Below are 20,992 nucleotides of genomic sequence, written 5' to 3'. Positions count from 1 at the left end.
GAAGAAAGGTTAAGGAAAGCAATTTTGCCACTTACAATCTCTCTAGTACATTATGTTGCTTGAAGCTAATGAATCTTCCTTTCCACTTACCTGGAAAGGTTACTGAAGAGTTTGTGGTTCTTGGAATATTTAAAAGAGAAGGGAACAAACAGAGCAGCGGATGGACAGCTAAACATGGATGGACCGTGAACAGTTAAATACTTGGCTTTGGCAGTTTAAGATTTCTCATGCTACCAGAAGCAGGAATTTGAGGAACTTGCATCTAAATGATTGCAAAAAATTATGATGGGAAAAAAAAAAAGACAATACTGAAAAGACCATGAATTTTGGGCCATCATGTTAGATGTTTCATTTCATAGCACTGAATACATTATAAATCTATTACAGAAGTCAACAAGTTTTGTCCAAACACAGTGTATATTTAAATTATATTAGAGCATGAAATACAAAAGTAAATGCAAACTGTGAAGTTCTTCTAGGAGGCAGAAACTGTTTTTAACAGGACACATTTGGACACATACAAATAAGTTGAACATAAGGAGCTTTTAGTCAGTCCACTTAAAAGTTGCTCCAGGCCTTTCCCAGGGCTTCTGGGTGCACATCTTTCACATTTTCTCCTGTGAACTCCTTAAAGCAGTGTATTTAGATTCCTATGTAGAACTGGACTGTATAAGCTGGAAGTGTTCATCATATTGTTTGGTATACCTCAGCAAAGCCAGTGCCCTGCTCTTACCCTCTCACAGAAAATTGAACACTAGACCGCAAAAGCCCTCTCAGATGTCCTGTCAGAGGAATGGGAAGCAGACTTGATAGTAGGACAGGGCTATGTGCAGTGAGAAATAGCCTGTTACGTGTGGTGAAGTTACTTTTAGTAAAGCTGTATTTGGAACTTTGATACTGAAGTTTCTGGTCAGTTGAAATGATTTGAGAATGTTAGTCTAAAGAGCTCCATGCAGAGGCATGGGTTTTGTAGTCAAGCAAAAGGCTAGAGTTTTTAGAACATCTGAATTTCCCATCCTTTCAGAAACCTCCATGACTTGAGATTGGGAATATTTATGTCATATGTGGGCAGCCTCGATGGTTGAGGTTTGAGAGTAGATTTGGGAGCTGGAGTGGCTGAAAGTCGCCCAGCTGTGCCACACTGCCAGACTTTCCAGTGTCGCGGGGTGATGACATTTAACTGGAGTTTGGTGTGGGAGTGAGGGAGAGTTTGAATCACCAGTAAAATCCTGCTATGACCATGGCTGCTGAAGGCAAGTGCCTGTGCCAAGTTGCTCTCCAGAAGCACCTATTTTGTCAACAAAGATTTATAACATATCACCCGGGACAAAGAGAGCATTATCCACTTGAGGGGCTGCTGTAAAGTCGCTTGCCCTTTGCTGCTTCTGCCTCTGATTTTTGGGGGAGTGGGAGGGGAAGGGAGGTTGTAATGCACGGTGACAGTGGAGAGGGGAACGCAGTGAGAGGAGCCCCTGCTGGCATGGCCAGTCTGAGCCATTCAGCAGGGCTGAATACGATAAATGCTGCTTTATCCCTTCTTGAATGGAACAAGATAGCACAGCCTAAATGCCTGGGTGTGCTTAAATAGGCAACTCTGGGATGCTGGAGTTGAGGGCGTTTGAAATCGGAGCTCCCCAACAGCCAGGGAGCTGCCACAGGTCACCTGCCTCGCTCCGTGGGGATTGGCCTGGGTCTGTCAAGAAATCGTCCATGGACGAATTGTAGTACAAATTCCTTTCTCTGTTGGTTGGCCTCTTTCACCAGACCATGGCCTATAAAAAATTGTGTAAAAACAATTCTTAAATATTATTTGAAAGGGCAAACAGCCATGCTGAAAGGTTTGACAGTTTGACATATAGCGCCTGGTTCTGCTCGCCAGGGAACGGGCGTGCGGAGTCTGGGCTCTCCTTCTGCTCCTTACAGGCTCTGCATTTGCTTTTTTTTTAAAATAGCATCTAGTTGCTGTGCAGAGTTGCTGTGCTCCCAGCAATTTGACAGGCAATGAGTCTGCTTCAGTGATCTTAAATCCTTTTAGACTAATTTGCGAGCGAGCAGAAAAACAGCTAGCACCTTCAGATCCAGCACTCAAACCAGGGAATCAGGTATTGCCAATTAAAGTGCCATTTCCAACCATCATATCAAGACAGATTACTTGCAGTTCCTCTGATAATGTCACGCCATGCCTAAAGAGAAAGTGAGACAGAGTTTCTCCATGGACAAAGGATCTGCATGGACCAAACTGATCGGGGAGCGGGGCAGAGGGAGCTCGATGGGGATCATGCACACACCCACGCATATGTGCAGCATAAAGGCGAACGCTGTGCCCGCTTTGACCCCAAATAGCCATGGGCCATTCTGAAGAGCCTGTGGCCCCTCAGTCACTGGCCTACTAGTTAATTGCCACACGGACTTCGTGACACATGGGCAGATAATATGACATTTTCGGTTTCTGTCACTAGCAAACGCCACGGCGTTGCTTGCACTAGTTGCTAAGAAGCTGTCAGAAACCATTAGCAGCTGGCTAAAGTTGCCCTATGGCATTTCCTCATGGCATCAGCAAAACAAGCATAAATCACCCAGCGGAGCCTCCCGCTATACTAATGAGGCTGTAAGCTTGTTTATGGACTAGCATCATTTCTATGATTATTTCCACCTTTTCAGTTCGCCTTCATTTGGCGGCAGGAGAAGTCAACTTCAGGAGTAGAGTTGCCACCGACATTTTACAAATGCAGTTCCTAGCTGCTACCGTGTGGCTGGTCAGTGGTGCTTCAAGTTTGTTTAGTGATCTTTAAAAGGAGGAAAAGAGGGGGGAAAAAAGAAAAGGAGGGGGAAATCTCTGGAGACCTCACAGAGGTGAGTGTATCGAGTTGCAAAGTAGATGGAAATACTAAAATCCACAATTGACCATTTAGACTTCTCTCTGTGGTTTCAGTCTTTACGGGATCAATTTTCCATTTAAAAAAAGTGGAAGAGGTTAAACAATTTACAGAAGTCTACTGAAGCATTTGCTCCAAGGATAGCCGGGCGCTTTCTTATCCTCTCACTGCTTTTCACTTTCTCTAACTTGTGTCGGTCGAGGCCAGGGTTTATTGTTTTAGGCTTTTCTGAACATACACCAGTATTTACACTGGATTGAAAGCATTTGCTTCCAATGAAAATCTTGTCTTAGATTACAGCCCAGCAGTGTAATTTCCCTCCCAGATGGGAGTAAAGTAGCAGTATTTGCCTAAAAACAGTAGGAAGAACAAACTATGCATTAAGCCAAGGCTGTTTTTGGCTTGAGCTAATGATGTAACAGAAACCTTTTATTTGGGATAGGTCACTGCCCGGGATTGAAGGAGGTGATCTGGCTCGCGCTTGAAAGGTTTCTCCATTGTATCTACATAAGTCTTCACTTAAAAAATCCTGTTCCTAATGCTTCTGCTTTCATACAGCAGAAATAAACAGGAAAGGTTCTGGGGAGTGTTATAGGTGGAATGCAGAAAGCTTTTCCTCCCCTAATGGAGGATATAATTCAGGTGCCCTGGAGGCATGCTTTCAGGAATTCTTTTGCCCGAGGTAATGGGAAGCTAAGGCTGCTTGAAGGCCTTGATTATCTATTGATGCACAAAGCTGGAAAAAAAGTCATCTCCCTTGGATTATAGTAGATATTTCCATAAATTATCAATGAGTCCTCCTCCCATCAGGCATGAGGCAATGCCTGCTAAATTAATCTGAAGGGGGTTTGAAATGAGTATATTTTTTAAAAAATGGGGTGGGAAGAGAGGGTGGGTGGACAATGGCAGAGAGGTGGTGAAAGGCAGTGTCATTAGGTTAGAAGCTTTTCATTTTTAATCAATGAATGCGTAATACTTTTCTTTTCCTTGTTTGCCTCTTGCAGACAGAAAGTAGATTAGCCCGTGGAATTTTAAATGCTGTTGAGTTGTTTCCTTTGCTCATGTTTCTTTTATGAATTATTATTTTATATGGTGAATTGCTTCTGTGTATAAAAGCCCTTTTTTACGTACTGGGCTTTCAAAGAATTTGTTGGATATCTAATTTCTTCATAAAAATCGTGTATGTCTGTAACTACCCAAGGTTACAGTTTCATTAAAGACACAGGCGAAGTCATAAGGACAATTATAAATTTGCCACGCCAAGAATATAACACTAATAATAGCTTTTTTTTTTTTTGGTGCTGAAAGCTGTTTAACAAATCATGACAGTCTGCATCCCTTTTTTAAAAATATATTTTGTTTTTGTCACTAACAGAGATTGTATTCAGCCAAACTGAGATTACTTTCTTCATCGTTCTTGCCCAGGGGTGCAAAAAACACTTGCCTAATAACATCACAACTCCATGTTGCTACAAATGCAGTGTCTTTGGAAGCCAGGACATGTTGTTCAGTCCACATGCATTCAACGCGAAAACTTCTTTGCTCTGTGGGCTTGTTTATAAACTGCTTTCAGTGTTTCCAACAAAAATTGCATGCAAACTGCTAGGCACTGCAACTTTTGTTTTCCCTTGGCCGCTAAGCCATCAGCCCAGACCCAAGCAGGCTGTTACACAGTGGCATCCTCCCACAGACGTGTTGCTAATGTGATGAGAACTGTCTGAGACCTTCTCTGCGTTAAGGAAATTCATTCTGGATCAGTGATTGTTTCACAGAAGCAGACACCTATTACAAATACGGCACACTGGCACAAAGCAGGGTGTTAATTCTTAATGGTGTATGTCAAATTGGTGCCTGCTTATCCCCCTCTGAATTTCTTTTGGCTGGGGCTGGGAAGAGGGGACCCAGTTAGCTACCCACCTCCCATCAAAGAATCAGGGGAAGTCCAACATCTGTAAAAGACTTAACATAAGCAATGCCTCAATAATCTGCTTTTCTCTGAATTTGCTGAGGGCATATGATGTTGCAAGGGAGCTGCATTCACCCCACTTTTCACACCTCAGGGCGGGATGAGGCACCCAGCTTCACACATGTCATGATCCCCATCCAGAACACCCTTGATGCTTTCCTAATTGTCAGCTCAGCCAAAGTAGCTGTTTGGGATGAATCTTTGGGAGGTGACCTGGTGTGAAGAAGAGCCAGCATTTCCACCTTTGCAAGTTGGATGCTTGCAAATATTTTTTTATAATTTGTAAGCACTTTTTGTTCTGGGTTACAATGGCAGAGATGGCCACACTGTCCTTCAAGATAAACCGGCATGGGGCTAAAACATTTCTGAGCCCCTCCCTCTCCCCGTGTCTCTTCCCCCCCTTCCCCCATCCCCTCAACCCCTGGTGAATTACATTGTTAAAGAATTTATACCTCATTTAAATATTCATGTAGTTTATACCCAAAGCCAGGCTTCGGCTGAAGTATATAAAGGTAGCATAAGTCAAAATTTGATTCACTATATTTACAGGTGACGGCTTGGACAACAGTGTAGCTTCCCCCAGCACAGGTGATGATGATGATCCAGATAAGGACAAAAAGCGACATAAAAAGCGTGGCATCTTTCCCAAAGTAGCCACAAATATCATGAGGGCATGGCTGTTCCAGCATCTAACAGTAAGTGAACTCTAGATCACATATGCAAAATAAAACATGGATAATGTCATAGTTGTAGTAGTCATAGAAAGCAAAAAATACATATGATGTTGCTGCCAGGCAGTAGAGGGACTTTTTTGAGCAGAGTTGTTGTTGTTGCCTCATTTGCTAGATGCCAGGGGAAGAGCATAGAGCGTATGTTTTTATGGTATGGGGTTTTTGTGTGTGTGTGTGTTGTTTTTAGATTTGTTTGTTTGAGACACAATTGTTAAGAGGACATCACTGCCAAATGTGATTTTTACTTAAAGCTTATATGAACACAACCTTGCAGACCTGTCCTGCTTTGCAGCGGGTATCACTGCATTGGAGCGCAGAGCAGCATTTGGCCCCTGGTTCTATGCTCCAGAGAATTGCAGAAAACAATTGGGGAGATTAAAAAACAAAGCCAAAAGCAAACAAAGACCTTATTCAGATGTTTGTCAGAGATCATCAGAAGCTTCATGATGAAAGGTCTGAATGTATCTGGTTTAATAGCAAAGTATAATTTTTTTCTTTGAGTCATTCTCATTCCCAGAGTGTAAGTTACCCCTGTATTTAAGGTTTGGAAGTGGTGGGGGTATGCACAGTTATTTCTGTTACCACAGCTACCTGTATGGGGTTATTTATTCCTGGGATTAGAAATCAAAGCTCTGTACAGGTGTGTGGGGTTAAGCTGGATGCTGCAGCTGCTCTCAAGGCTTTATAATACGCACCACACCTTCAAACATTAGCCATTAGAAAGGTGTTTCTAATGCCATTCTCCTTCTTAATGAAATTGTGGTGATCTGTCACTGTGTTTTTATCCACCGTGGGGATCTGGGCTTTGAGCCCCAGTTTTTTTGCCTCAGCCTTTCTGTGCCAGGAGGATAAGGGTCAGGAAAGGGCTGCTAGGGTGTGTGCAGGTGGTGGTGAAGGAGGGCTCCTGCCTCTAACCCCAGTAGCTGACTCTCCTCTGCCTGTAGCTAGGGTCAGGATGAAACTAGAAGCTGTCCAGCTTGCCCAGCCCTGGTGGGAGCTGTGCCAAGGCTGTACTCATAAAAAGGAGGAAGTGCTCATGCACATCACCCCTCCATCCGCTGCTGAGCCAAGAAACCAGATATCTGCCATGACTCTTGTCAGCACGGGGATCAGGCAGGGAATCCTGTCCTGTGTGGTCCTGGGTTGCTATGAATGAACCTTCATGTTGGAGCCCTGCTCCTTGGAGGCCAGAGAGGGCCTCAGATATCTCCAGGTTAATCTCTCTGGCAGACTCCGTGTCAGCCATGCCCCAGCTTTGTCAGGTCCTCAACCCTGTCTGGTGTGTTCAGTGCCATGGCTTCCCGAAGGCTGAGGTCCCTTTGGTGTTGATGGCTCCTCCTTTGTAGGTTCTCACCCAAGATGAGTTGACACCTGGTATCTCTCTGCAGGTAGATGTGAGGTTAAGGACATCCACCCCCAGAACAGTCCATGGGTACTGTGCCAGCGGCAGTGCTCACACCAGCCTGATGTACCTGGTTTAGGAATCAGGGGAGGCCCTGGGAGCTCTGCAGTCAGGACAAGACACACTAGGGAACGCTGAACAACTGCTTGTCAGTTCCTTTAGTTTCCAGCGAGGAATTGCAAATTAAGTACTATAAATATTTTTTTCCTGAAAGTGGCCTGTTTCTGTGTTTGTGCCAGTAAATAAAGCATCACCTAAATCTGAGTACAGGAACACAAAGGTCAATACTGGCAAACTGTTTGAGCAGTCTTCAGTGCACTCTTAGCCTGGGCCGGCCCACTCCAAATGCCTTCCTGGGAATATGGCAGAAAGCTACAGGGTGTCTCTAAAAAGCCTTTGTGGTGGGAGCCACCCTATGTAGAGCATTTAACTACATGAGCTTGACCTGACACTGCAGCTAATTTCATGCTTAGTCTCAGGACCAGGGAACAGACTGAACAGACTCCCTTGCTGTTTCACCTGTGTTAGGTGCAGGGTTTTAGTGGCTTTTCACTCTTCTCCTGTGTGGTAATAGTGTTCTAAAGAGGAGAGGGCCTGTTGAGCTTGCTCCAGGGTCCTAGCAGCCCCTGGGAGACAATATCTGGACATCTTCTTGTAAGGTGGTCTCTCCTTCTGGAAGACTCAAATACAGAAAGAACCATTCCCTCCAGGACCTATGCAATGCTGCATTTTCTACCTTGTAACACTGAGCTAAAGCTTGCTTTAAAAATCCACCATCCTCTGTGCAGAACCAACCCAGCCATGTGAAGCATGCAGGTTTTTTTCAGGGCAGCATGGTAGATCCAGATTTATCTTATCAATTCAGTAAAACAGAATTGGTTTATCCGGTCTGACCTCCAGGCAGGACCTTGAAACACAACCTAGGTAGGATCTTGGACAGTTTCCTTGAATTAAAACATGTCTGGAGAACATTGTAGGCTCTTCCAAGTGCTGGAGCAGCAGAGTGCGTTCACAGGCTGCTTAAGGTGCAAAAAACACCAAAACATACCCAGGCTCAAAAAATGGCTGTGATAAGAGCTGAGGAGTAGTGGGGGAAGAGACTGAAGGAATTAAAACTCCTGTTCATTTTTGAGGGCATCTGGGCTTCATGGCTGCTCTTATAACACTGCACAATGATATTGGTGGTGTCCCCACCTGATGTCCTTGTTGCAGGAGGGAGATCATCCTGAGGAAACCAGAGATCCCATACAGTTTGTTTATTTATTTATTTACCCATTTATTTATTAGTGGATTTGGTCTTCTCTAGGGTGAACACAAGGTCCTCCATAAAGTGGGAGGTGAGGAAAGACAGAGGGATGATTCTGTTTAGGCAGGGGATATGTCATGACTGGTGATACCTCACTTTTGCCCCCAGCAGTTTACCTGCCTTCACTTTGCCATCTGAAAAATGGCAGAGAAGAAATGAGCAGCAGTTAAGTGCAAAATCCAGCATCCCACTGACCATTGGTGCTTCCTAACTGGGGTGTTAGCTGGGAGTCCTCCTTTTCAAAAGCAGGTTTTTTTCACAATTGTAATATTAATACACATCAGTGGCATGGAATTAAATAAAATAGACAGTAATTGCTATGTCTGTCATACTAATAATTATTGGTTGGAAAGACCTAAAATAAATATTGGACAATTATAGTCTTTCAAAAGTGGATAGGTTGGGTTAGTTCCTTCTATGCAGTTATTCCATCTCCAAGAGCTTTAAGTCTTCCTCTGTGTACTGACTTCATTTCCGAAGGTTTGTCCCCTAGTTCTTGTTTCACACTCAGAAGGAAATTAATTTTTTTCTCTCCGGATGCTGAAGTGTTTGGGCAGTAGTTCCCACTCAGTGTCAGGCTCCAGCCCCCCCCAGTATTTTGACTGATGTGCAGAACTGAGTTGACATATGCCCAAAGGGTAGGCAAGCACTGTCCTCTGCAGATGCAGGCCGTGTGCTCTGAAGCTTTTCAGGGGATAAATCAGGGGATAGATTCATCCAAATTGCCCTTTTTTCCCCCTCTTGGAATAATAACAATAAAAACAATCAGCTAAAACAATTGCAAAAGTGCTGACCAGACTCACACTTAGGACTTTGCAGGATATTTTTTTAACTGTTTGGTGTTCTAATTTCATTTTGCTTAAACAACTGGGTTGGAAGAACTGCTCAGGTGGGCTGTTAGTTGGGCAAAATGTAGTTGTGGATCTTGTCAAAATTTTTCATGGTAGTTTATGACACCATCTCACAAATTTAGAGGTTTATGAAATCTGGTTTTAGGATTTTGCTATAAATTTGAGATGGAAGCTTGTTACTATCTGGAACAAAAGAAAAAAAAAAAAGAATAATAATTTGGTAAAGAACTGCTAAAGTTGAGTCAAAACTGAGAGGAGTCTTGTGGAGTGGCATCAGATGAGCATTAAAAGCCATGGCAGGGTCTGGGTGAGGGACTGAGGCAAACCAGTTCTGTACTGGTGCTTTGCTTTAGAAAGTCGCCCTAAGATAAGTTCAGGGTGTGTTGCAGCCCAGCAATGTTTTGCAGGCCTTTTAGACTTTTAAAAATTTAAAAAAAATTTTTTTTTTTCCTTGATCACTTAACATTCAGGGGTCATCTCTTCCCCCAAATTTTTCAAGCATATCTCCTCACTGTAATGTACATCCCTCAGCAGGGATTGTGAAATAAAGGAAAGGCTTGGGGGAGGGGAATTAAAAAATAATCTTGCTTACAGTTAAATCTGTGTAAATTTAATTGTGGCAACAGAGTTAGTTTCTGCTTCAGCCCATCCTAGGCTTTTGTCCCAGCAATGGTATTATTGGTATAAATTGGTATTTGGAATTGATATAAATACCTTTTTGTTCAAAACTAGGAGAAGGGAGTTTGTGGGGTGTCTTTTCAAGTGTTTTTACTTATTGTGAATACCCTGCATCTTTAAATCCAGCTTAATTTAAAATGTTGGGATTCAAACCTCATTTTGGGGATTATACAGTGTAATTGGTTTGTTATATGATGAGTATTTGATGATCTTCACATTCATCATCTAATCAGGCAAAAAAAGCTATAAAATTATAATCCCAAAAGATGTTTAATAACAATTTAAACTATTGAAGGCTTTATTTAAGCACATTAGGGGATTATAAACTACTCCCTTTTAATGGTGCCAAGAGGTAGATTCGAGGACTTCAAACACCTTTTAAAAAACAAATTGCCATGATTAAAAAAAAAAATGAATGGGCTGAGGATTTCTTTCATGTAAATCCCATAATTTAATCATTATTTTTAACTGCTTTTAAAACAATTTCCTTAAGTGGTTAAATCTTACTGAAAGGGGAGACTGAGCAGAAAGTAAAAGACATGGCTGAAAGATGTTGACTTTAAAGTGAAAGGATTTTTTCTATTATGTATCTGTATTTTTAACCTTTATTGATTACTTGATGCCGCGATATGGAACAAGAAAATTAAAAATAAGCAATATGCAATCTATTTAGTAAAGCTGTTATTTGTAAAAGAATTTACTGGAAGTAGATAATTTGAATGTAGTGGAGAAAAATAGTTCCCATCACTTTAAGGATGTTGTGATAGAAAACTTATGCCATTTAATTCTGTAAGTTTTCTTTTTATATTAATACTTTACTGGCTAAAATAAAGTCAAAAAAGTCTTTAAAGTCGAAACAAGTCGATTTCATGTCTTTTCTCATCCCTCCATAGTTATGAGATTTTGCCTTGGGAGAAGCATGGGGTTAATTTGGCTGCCTGCCCCTACTTCATGTGGGATGCTTGCCTGGTTTTGGAAAGGAGTATAGTGAAAGGGTAGATGGGTACAAAACTCAGGGTACTGAAAACATGGAAAGGGGAGAATACTTGGCTAAACCAAGTTTTCTTTGTTCTTCTCTTGAGAGATTTGGAAGCATTAAAACAAAATAACACCCCTTCCCTCCTCCTGCCTAAAAAGTGCAGCTTACAGTGACTCTCCATCCTGCACCAACTGCTACTTGCTCTGCAAAATGCCAGAGGGCTCCGGGAGCTCATCTGCGTAGCAGGGGTCAGGTTTCCATATATTGAACTCAGAATGGGTGGGGGTATCCTCCCACTTTATCCCAAATACGCAAGTCCCCTCTTTGACTTGATTTTATTGTGGACGAAGCTGTAAAAAGCTTTCTTCCACATCTGCAAGACTTCTCAGTGCCAGCTGTCCCAAATTCCTGGGAAAAGCCAGGCTTTTTAGCTTGTCTTGAGTCACTCATGCACCGCCAACGCCTTGACTGGGAAGGTAGGAGCCAGGGCTTTTCCTGCTCCTGGCAGCAGGAAGACCTGTCAGGACATCCAACAAAAGCATCTAGCTTAGCTTGGTGTAAGAAACCCACAAGGAGGGTCCTCATCTCCCTTCTGCTGGGGGAGATGCTGTAGAAGTCTTCTTCAGTGGCAGAAAATGCAGAATGTTTTTGTGGAAGATAATTGTTCTGAGGCTCTGTCCCAATTGAGTTGAGAGCTCCAGAAAGGAGGACAAAGAGGATTTAGGTAGCTGAGTTTGAATTAACTTCTTAACCCTTCAGAGTTTTATGGAGGACAGTGACTGTTAAAACCTCCAGCATTTTCTTCAGTTGTCCTCAAATCTGTGGCTCTGACCTGCTGTCCAACTTCCAAGGATTGGTCCATTTTCTAGCATGAGGGAAATTTTGTCATTTTAAAGGAAACTGTTGGGTTTTGGGTGATACCCTTGGCAATGCTGCCGTTACTCCAGTTTCATGATTTCTTGGAAAGAGCATGTCTCATGCACTGTCTTGTAGATCGTTTAAGTTGTCAGTGCTGAGCTGTCCTACAAAACTTTAGTTTTAGAACAGAAAGGAAAAATAGAGGATGCTTTAGTCAGTTAGTTCAAGGAAAACAGGTTATTTACTTAGGCTCTTCTCACATTCAGAAGTGCGGTGTAGTTACAGCATCTGTTTTTGTTAACACCTGTGATTTAGCTCCACTTCTATTGAAGACAGCCATAATGTCTTAAACTACAGGGTATGTGACATCGGGGCTTCTCACAGGTCTTGGAAATGGCAGCGATCCAGGGAAGTATTTTGGTTGAAATCAGAAGGTAGCCAATAACCTGAGTCAACAAGATTTTAGAGAGAGAGAGAGAGAGAGAGGGGAGTGTGTGTGTGTGTGTGTGTGTGTGTGTGGTGGGTGTGTGTGGGTGTGGTGTGTGTGTGTGTGTCTATTCCCAAAGGACTATCCTGCCTTTTCCCCAGTTTCCCACAGTTTCTAGCTTGGAGGCACTATTGTGCCAATGTGGAAGCCGCTAGCACATTAAAGAATTTGAATTATTTTGAAGCTGCTGAAACACATTAGTATTTCGACACGAGCAGAATTTCACATCTGAGTAGAAGCAAGGGAATACTTAAAAGTTGAAACATGATAAACATTAATTCAGATGCTAAATTACACTTGCTCTAGTTGTACTAGAACTCCTTTTGTTGGCATAAATATTCTGGGAAATGAGTTAACCAGCAAGAATGTTTGCAGTAATAAGAATTTTTAAGTCAGCAGTAGATGCTTTGCTTTTTCTCTACCCTCTCCTTTCTTTTTATATTTGCAGCTGTGATATTTTGCGTGCAGCTTCATTTTTTAAATTAGCCTCCTCCAGTCAAGACACAGCAATGTGTTACACAATGCACTGTCCTTCTGCAGTCAAAGCAGACGTACAAAACTCAAGTATCACCTTTGGAAGGGGGACGGAGAGGGAGGGAAGAAGTTTGGTCACCAATTTTTAAATCTGGAAGTATCCGTGGAAATATTTTGGCAAATAGTTTGCACTATGAAGTGCATTAAAGGCAGCAACAGTATCTTGGCAAGCAGTGGGTGAGCAGGAAATGAGGATAAATTAATGGGCTTGTTCATTATTAGTTGTTTATTTAGCTTGTCCTCTAACACAGTTGCTACAAAAGAGTCTGTGTTGATTCTCAGATATGCTTATGTATGTAAGCGCCAGTGTTAATTTTTTGCTGGAAATCTAACTCTTGAAGCAGTTTCACAGCATGCCAGTGTGTAGCAAATGACTGAATCAGATCAGGTAAAGTGCCAAAATATGAGGCACCAAACCAGTTGGGCGCATATCCGATGTGATGTGTTAATCTGTGGTGTAAGATAAGCTGCCTTTCAAATAGGGTCACATTTGGAAGTGGTACATCAAGTTGTGTAAGATGCATTCCCTTGCTTTGGCATACACTATCCTACATCTGTTTGCATGAACTTAACCCTTGTCTGGATAAACCAAAGCAGTGGTATTGTGGTGACTATAGTCTTTTTGCTACTCCAAGAGAGGCATGAGAAGTGACTTGTTTTTTTACCCATTTAAAAAAAGTTTTGTTTCCCTTTTCCTGCATTTACCTTCAGCTACACAGAATCTGCACTGTTACAGCTTACATGCTTTTACTTGTTGCACTTATTCAAGAGACCAATTCCTAATATTAAGTACTTATGTTTGCTGTCTGCCCATCAAAATTACCCAGAGAAAAATGTTCCTTTGGAAGGGAACCTTTTTTTTTGATGGTGTAAGTTGAAATTTTCCATGGGTAAGGCCATACTTTCCAACAAAATGCTCAGCTGAAAATCCAATTTTCAATATTCATGGAGTCATTATTCCATTATTCCATTATTATGGAACAAATGTATTCATAGAATTTTTAAGGTTGGAAAAGACCTTTAAGATCATCAAGTCCAACCAATCTTATCTTATTGATGTGTCATCATGGTACTTCTAGCTTCTCACTCTCTAAGCTACAGCAGTGCTAAATATATGTGTAGAGAGAAGGTAAGTAGGCAGAAAAGAGTTTAAGTTAATATGTAGTTATCTAATTTACCTTGCCTTTTGCATCATTGCCTGATTTAGACCCAGAGTATTTAGTGGAGTGCTCGTTTCACTTCAGTGGCGGGCCATCATTTTAATAAGGCAAGGTCTAGGAGCCTTGCCACTTCATCTTTTGCTTTATGAAGCAGAAACTTCTGCCCAGAAAATACTTCTCAGATTTTAGATATAACATGAATATTCTTTTCTTGGCTACTAGTTGGCCCCTTCTAATCCAACCTGTACAGCATAAAACATTTGGAAGTACTTAATAAAAAAACCTGACCACAACAAAACTTTTTCTCACAATGGGTCCTCTGTCCCAGATATCCAAAATGCAGAGTAGTCATGTTAGTGACACTAAAGTGGTCACTTCAGTCACATCATTAAAACCAAGGGGCAGCTCATGATATAAACATGTTTTCCAGGATCTGTTTTTGAACTCAGAAAGAAAATGATGGGACTTTGCCTTGGGCGCCTTGCTCTGTTGATTGCTCTAAAGTCAGCTTTGAAGTGAAACTCTTCTTCCTAGGCCATCCTTATTCATGTCAGACAGGGCTTTTGGGGTTCCTAATGGTATTTTTGTAAAGGTAAATGCCGTATTAGACAATCTGGCTAGTTAATAGTTTCACTGGCAGAACTCTGCTTATTTGCTGCAGATTTTGTGCTGATGCAGGAATGGCACTGTGCTTGTGTGGGAACAGCAGAGAGGATCAACCCTTGATTTCATTGCTGAAACCTGAGCATGAGTCTGTCAGTGCAGCAGGTTGTAAACCCCAGAGGGCCATAAGATGCAGTTGGGGTCAGAATAATTTTGAAACTGGTAATAACCCAAACCTTAGGATTCTTATGAATAAAATGCAATTTTAGTAATGTTTTCATAAACAGCAGTAATGGTGGCATTTTAGTAAACAGTGGCATTACTTGCATCAAAATTGCACCACATTGGCTTTTAAATTACTCCACCTGTCTGTATGAATAGGATTTTCAATGTGGAGGCATACAGACAGCTGCTGCTAATGTTTTTTTTTCTCCCTGTGTAGATAGCGTTGTCAAATCTACAGCCATCAAGGCTGGTTTCTGATGTAAAATGGTACCTGACCTACTGGCTGTGGTGCTACAAAAGGAGCAGCTTTAATTACTAATGGTCGTGTTTTAGTTTTGTACTTGTTGATGTACAAAATGTCATTTTAGAGCTGTGTAACCTCTGGTTCACTTCCACCAGTGATGGTACACTGGATGCAATTATTTTCAAAATAATTTGTGTTCCTTGGTGGCAGCTTGCAATCCTGCCTTGTTAACTCTCAGATAATTAGCAGGGGTCTGGTCCTCCAGGTCTCTGTGCCCCTAAGTCTCACTGGTACCCCACACCTTGGAGGGCTGTCCTGGATGAAAGCGAAATTGCGCTTACAAATCCCACTTGATTTATTTCTGGGATTGTTCCCTCCCTTGCATTAGGTGGGTATAATACCCAGAAATTCATGTAATCAATTTTGTTCTCTAACCCTTGGTAAACTAGAGGGTTTATGTGGAGGCAGAGTTGGAGCATGCTGCCTCTCTTCCCAGTTATGAACAAAAGGATGCTGATGCTCTGCCTGGTCCGGTTGTGCTGGGCTGAGTTTGGTCAGAATGATCCAGTTACCAGCCTCATGCCAGGCCTTAAAAGGGTTAAGGATGTTAATGGTGCCGTTAAAAATCCAGCTTGCCAATGAGCTATTTTGTGCAAATGGTATAAATATAAGATACACTTGTCTGGCTCATTTGCAAGCATTCTTTTTGACTTCTTTCACACAACTGGTGTTTTTGTGTTTAATTTAACAAGAAATGAGTAGTAAATGAAAGCTGCTGCCTGAAATCCCACTGTGAGCGTGTTTTGCACTTGGCTCCCCAGTGAAAAGGCAATTTGTGAAATTATGTGATAGAGTAATTAGATGAAGCCGGGGCTTCTGATTGTTGCCATGCGTATGTGGTAAAGGTTTGCTGGGGAAAAAAATAAAAAACATGGATTATTACCCTGGCAAGTTGGCTCAAGGCTTCTTCATTTATTTGTAAACAGAATATTTAGTGACCGCATAGGAAGTAGCTGTAATCACCAGCTCGTAAAGAAACCACAGCAGAGCTTTTGGATTTTTACAGAGTGCTCATGTAAAATTTAAGCTGGGAGGCAGAATCCCTGTTAATGTAATTAGGATCTAATTTACCACCCTTTGCACACAGATGTAATAATGTCTAGATATTTATTCTATCTTTAAGCACATTACATATACCTCAGTGCAGCAGTTACTGAACAGAAACAGGTGTGAGCGCTTTCCGGATTTCATTTTTACACTGTAAACACACAGCGATTTAAAGGGAAATATTTACCAAAAAAAAAAAAAAAAAAAAAAGAGGGCAAAGAATGTCTGCAAATGAGGCAGTAATGGACAGTTGCCCTTTATGTACTGATGGATTTCTCAATGGTTAAGTAAATTAAAGCAAATGCTAGAAAAATCAATAGGCTTGCAGAGTCTTGGTTGTGCCTCATAGACTTCAGGACAGAATGACAGATGTGGTGCATATGACCCATTTAAGTATTAATGCTTGGGAAATTGCCTCTGCGTGCAAGGTTATAGGCCTAGAAATATTGTTATATTAAATTACAGACAATGATATTTTTAAGTATATATGGAATTTATACGTTTCAGTTTAGTTGCTCTTCGGCATTACATTTGTCCTGGAAGATTAGTTGCAGAGTTGTTTCTCTGGAACGGTAAATCAGGTTTAAAAAATGTTTGAATAGTGAATTGTCTTTCCAGGGCTGCTGCAGACTGGCAAGCGTGTTGCACACTATGGGGGGACAGTGATCGTGTTAAATAAAAGCCACATAGCCAATGTGTTCACTAGCAAATGTAGCATGTAAGCAAGCCTAAATTAAATATCATTCAAAGGCATCTTTTGAAATGGTGAGAGGGCCGGCACGGTAACACAAGGCTGCTGTTAAATTGGGTATTCTGTATGACTAAACACAAAGTAAGATCCAAAGTGCGTGGTCAAGATGAGCTAAGTAAGGTAACCACCAAAATGGATCTTTCTCGCCATCTTCCCCACGTGCTGCAATTAGAAGGGATGAGTTTGCATGGGCAGGATGAGTAAGAACTGATTCTACATAGAAATTCTTCTGAAATAGAGATGTTACGAATAATCCAAGCAGCAGACTAGCTCTAGATGAGATAGTGTTTGCCATCTCTGATTTCTGTCATTTCTTGATGTACTTCCACCGAGGCAGCAGGAAAGTAGAACAAGTTAATTGTCTCTTTGTGGCATCTCTGGCAGGAAGAGCGTGAAAATAGCTGGGACCCTGATTTTGGTGTTGGCGTGAAGGCAGAGCAGTGTGTTGGCCATGCTCACTGTCGGTGACAGCCCAGCATACCTTGCCAGTTATCCTGACTTCACCTCAGACACCTGTTTCTGTGAAGGGAGCAGCGGATGCATTTTATATACAACTGCCATGTTTAATATTAGAAAGGAGCTTTAGACTTTGTCAGTACCACTGTTATTCCTTGCTGAAGCCACTACATAGGAAGTGTTGTTGTTTTCCTCTCAAACATTAATTTTCATGTTTTACTTCCATTTGTTCAAGAGATTTTTTTCCTTTTTTTTTTCCCCTTGATTTGATTTCTGATATTTGATGTTTGGGTACCACTGCCTCTCTCTTTTCCAGCTTTTCCCTCGAGCATGAAAACTCACTGTGGAATAAAGCAGAACCATCTTCAGGGGGTATTAAGGGCTGCGCACTGCTACTGGGAGTGCCAGTTAAACGATGACTTTGTGGAGGGCCAGATTATTACTATTGGGCCTGTTGAGGACCGTTTGTGTATTGAGGCTGGATGAGAGCGACTGGTGCTGAGGGCTGTCAGGCCAGGGCTGAGTGATGACAGACCCTTGTCATTTGCCTGCATTCAGCTTCATTGCTATGGTGACAATGTGCAGTGATGAAAGTGGCTGCTGAGGGTTGGACAGAATCCTCCATGGTTGCTGTAGCCGACAGCATCTTTGCAACAGTGTGTTTGAGCTGCTGATGGCCCTTGGTGTCAGAGCAGCATCAAATCTCTAATGACAGAAACTCTCCAGAGATTTTTGGGTCCACAGGGATAGTGCTCATGGCATCATCATCAGTCTCAGCAACTTCTTGCATCAGCGACAAAAATTGTCTTTGCCTGCTTTAGTTGTTTTTATGTGCCTCATGGTGGATTTCCTTGATTTATTTTGTGTGACATACAGGCTAGGTAAGCTGGTGCTTACCTGCACAGCAGCATGAGGTGGCCGTGGTCCTCCTCCTGCCACATGTAAGGCAAACACATTAATCAGCATATAGGCAATGGCTGCTTTCGTTAAATATACCTGTGAGGGGCCCTGGTGAACAGGCTCTTTTGTTCCCGACCAAACCAGAAGGGATCAAAGGTCAGCAGGAACACAGAAGTCATCAGTCAGGGCGGGTTTTGCTGGATCCTGGCCTTGTCAGCTCCATAGTCACCCCTGGCAACTTGGGCTGCTGCCTGCTTGCCTTTCCCACTGCCTGGCGCAGAAGTGGAGCATCCGGTCTCTCAGTTGCTGGAGAAAGATGCAGACATAAAGTCGGCATTTGAAATACAGTGTGAGCATTGCCATGCTTCTCTTTGTTATCCGAGTAATTTGAGAGTGAGATTACAAAAATGCTAAGTTGGCCTTGTAGAAATCTTTCTGCTGTGTTCATCTTTAGGATGCGTTTTAAGGCTGCAAATTCCTTTTTGGTTTAGTGACAAATGGCAACCCGGAAAGAAGCAGCAGCATACTGCCAAAATGTGCTTCTATGCTTCTGCATATAAAAGTTCACTTCTAAAAAAACTTCTGGTATGGCATTTATTTCCTTTGAGCAGATCGATTTATTTTCCCTCCCCTCCCTGTGATGTTAAAGTACATTTGGCAGTAATCAGTTTATCCTTATTAGAAGCTGTGGTAAAAGGCAGAGTTGCTGAGTCAATTCACTCCATTTACTTCCCCTATTGAGCCTTAATGTGTCCCAGTCCCCACCCCTTACAGTGAAAACAACATCAATTATAGGGCTGACAGGAGCCTGGGACTCAATGTAAGTTGCTCCTTGGGGTTATTCATCTTGCACCAAAAAAACTGGCACTCAGCAATATTCATCACTCCCCCCTACCTAAAATGATTGAGTAAACACTGAGGTGAATTATCAGACGGGTAAAAAGGGGGAAAACTGAGTTTGAATATGTTGGAGGCAACTTTGGGCTCATATGGCAGGAGAAATAGAGCCATCAGCCAACATGCAAGCTCCCCACCACTGTTTAATATTGCTGTGGATGCTGGAGGGAGGTTCAGTTATCCTTACTGCTTCTCATAGCCTGACCTGCAACAGCCTTTCTATTTTGGCATCTGGGCTGGAAAAGCAGCTTCAGTCCTGGAAAAGCAGCTTCAGCACTGATGCAGCAGAGATGTGCTGGGTGCCCAACTCTGTCAGCACCTTAGGGAAATATATTTAAAACACTACTCAGTTTACAACAGTTTGATCCCATGATATTTGTATTTATTCCAAACATCCTGAATCCCCTCCGGTGGAAAATAATTCAAAGTGGGAACCTAATTTTCAAAGGTTTTTTTTGTGAATATGATATGGTAAAATCTTTTTCTCCAAAGCCTCACAAAATAAAAAAACATGGAATAAAACTCAGAATGTGCTTTGTTACCATTACCTCCCCTTCCTATGAAACAGAGCAAAAAAAGCATGTCCAGCCAAGCAAATCCAAACATGAAAACCTCAAACTTTGGGCTAATTTAAATTTTCAAAGTAATCTTTAAAAAAGAAAGAGGCTCTGCTTTCCTTTACCCAAAAAATATAATGCAATCACGGTAAGGGAAGAGAAATTCCCTTAGCCATACACCTGGTTTGTTTTTACGCCCGGTGCTGCGGTTAGATGGTTGTCTAAATAAACAGAGATTAGGTGGAGGGCTTTATCTCAAAGCTGGCACTGGTTATCACACTGCTTCCTCCCACTCCCTCCCTCTGATTGTGAGTTGTATAAGAAGACTTAGCAAGCATAACTTAGGGCTGATAACCTTTGAATGTTAGTTCAAGGAAGCTGTGCCATAGTAACAACAACAAAAAGAGAAATTATGCAAACTCTGTCACAGACTATTCAAACAACTGGCAATTTGACCCTAATTCTGATTTGAAAGAAAAAGTATTTGGTAAGTTTTTTGCTTCTAGAGTTCTATTTGAATTTAGTGTGATCAATAGTATTAATATTTGAGCAGTAGTAAAAAAAAAAAAAAAAAAAAAAGAAAAGATTCCAGGAATAAACTCGAGTTTATTCTTCAAATCCTCTCTCCTTTGGGGATATTACTTTAAAATTGCTTTAACAAAAGGAACCTGTAATGTTTCATTTGGCTAAATTGCTCCAGCCCTGCAGTTGAGGGTTGAATTGATCTTGATGTAGCCCTGGAAGAAGACAGTGTTGACATTTGTTTTTGATGGTAAATGAGATATATATATATACACACACGCAGGGGACATAAAGAGCAGCTGGAGCAGCTGGCAGGTGATGGGCAGCTTCTGGCCCTCCATGAAAGTAAACAAGAAAAGTCCTCGTGGTTTTGCATCTGTGAAATCAAAACACGCCTTTTCTAAGTGTATCTTGGCATGCTGATGGGCAGCATGCAACACGCAAAGAGGAGGAGAAGGGTCTTTGGGGTCTTTGCAACGTACCTTCCATAAAATGAAACAAACCAGCAAACCACAACTAGAGAGAGGAAGGAGGGGGAAGGCGTCCGTGCGCTACCGCAAGGCAATGTCATCACAATGTTGGGAAGCCAACTCACAGTGAGCGGGTGAGCGCGGGCATCTCTGCCCTTGTCGTTCGCATTACCGCAGTGCCACGCGCCCAGTTACACAATGCGTAAAGGCGAGGGTTATTTCTAGGACAGATAATTGAACATTAATACTCGTTGACATTGTCGTAGGAATGATATGTCAAGCTGACAGGGCCTATGTGCTTGCATCTGCTGATCGGCTGCAGATGAAGGGGATGTTTGGCAGATTGGACCTGGGGCCTCGCCGCTACCGAGCCAGGGATGATACAGGCATTAATCATGAGCTGCCATCTTGGGCTGCCTTCCCAAAAACAAT

The 20,992-nt window shown here is 42.1% G+C and overlaps 1 protein-coding gene across 2 annotated transcripts in view; it reads left to right on the top strand.

Moving 5' to 3' along the window:
* Nucleotides 1–20,992, top strand: part of MEIS1 (Meis homeobox 1) — a 107,457-nt gene that overhangs the window by 50,657 nt on the left and 35,808 nt on the right. For both annotated transcript variants that reach the window (XM_030945211.1, XM_030945212.1), the window contains exon 8: nucleotides 5,392–5,537. In XM_030945211.1, coding sequence (XP_030801071.1) covers nucleotides 5,392–5,537 — 146 coding nt within the window. The remainder of the gene's footprint in view (nucleotides 1–5,391; nucleotides 5,538–20,992) is intronic.

The sequence above is a fragment of the Camarhynchus parvulus genome, chromosome 3, assembly GCF_901933205.1.
Source record: "Camarhynchus parvulus chromosome 3, STF_HiC, whole genome shotgun sequence".
Taxonomy (NCBI): Eukaryota; Metazoa; Chordata; class Aves; order Passeriformes; family Thraupidae; genus Camarhynchus; species Camarhynchus parvulus.
This window is presented reverse-complemented; position numbering and strand designations above follow the sequence as displayed.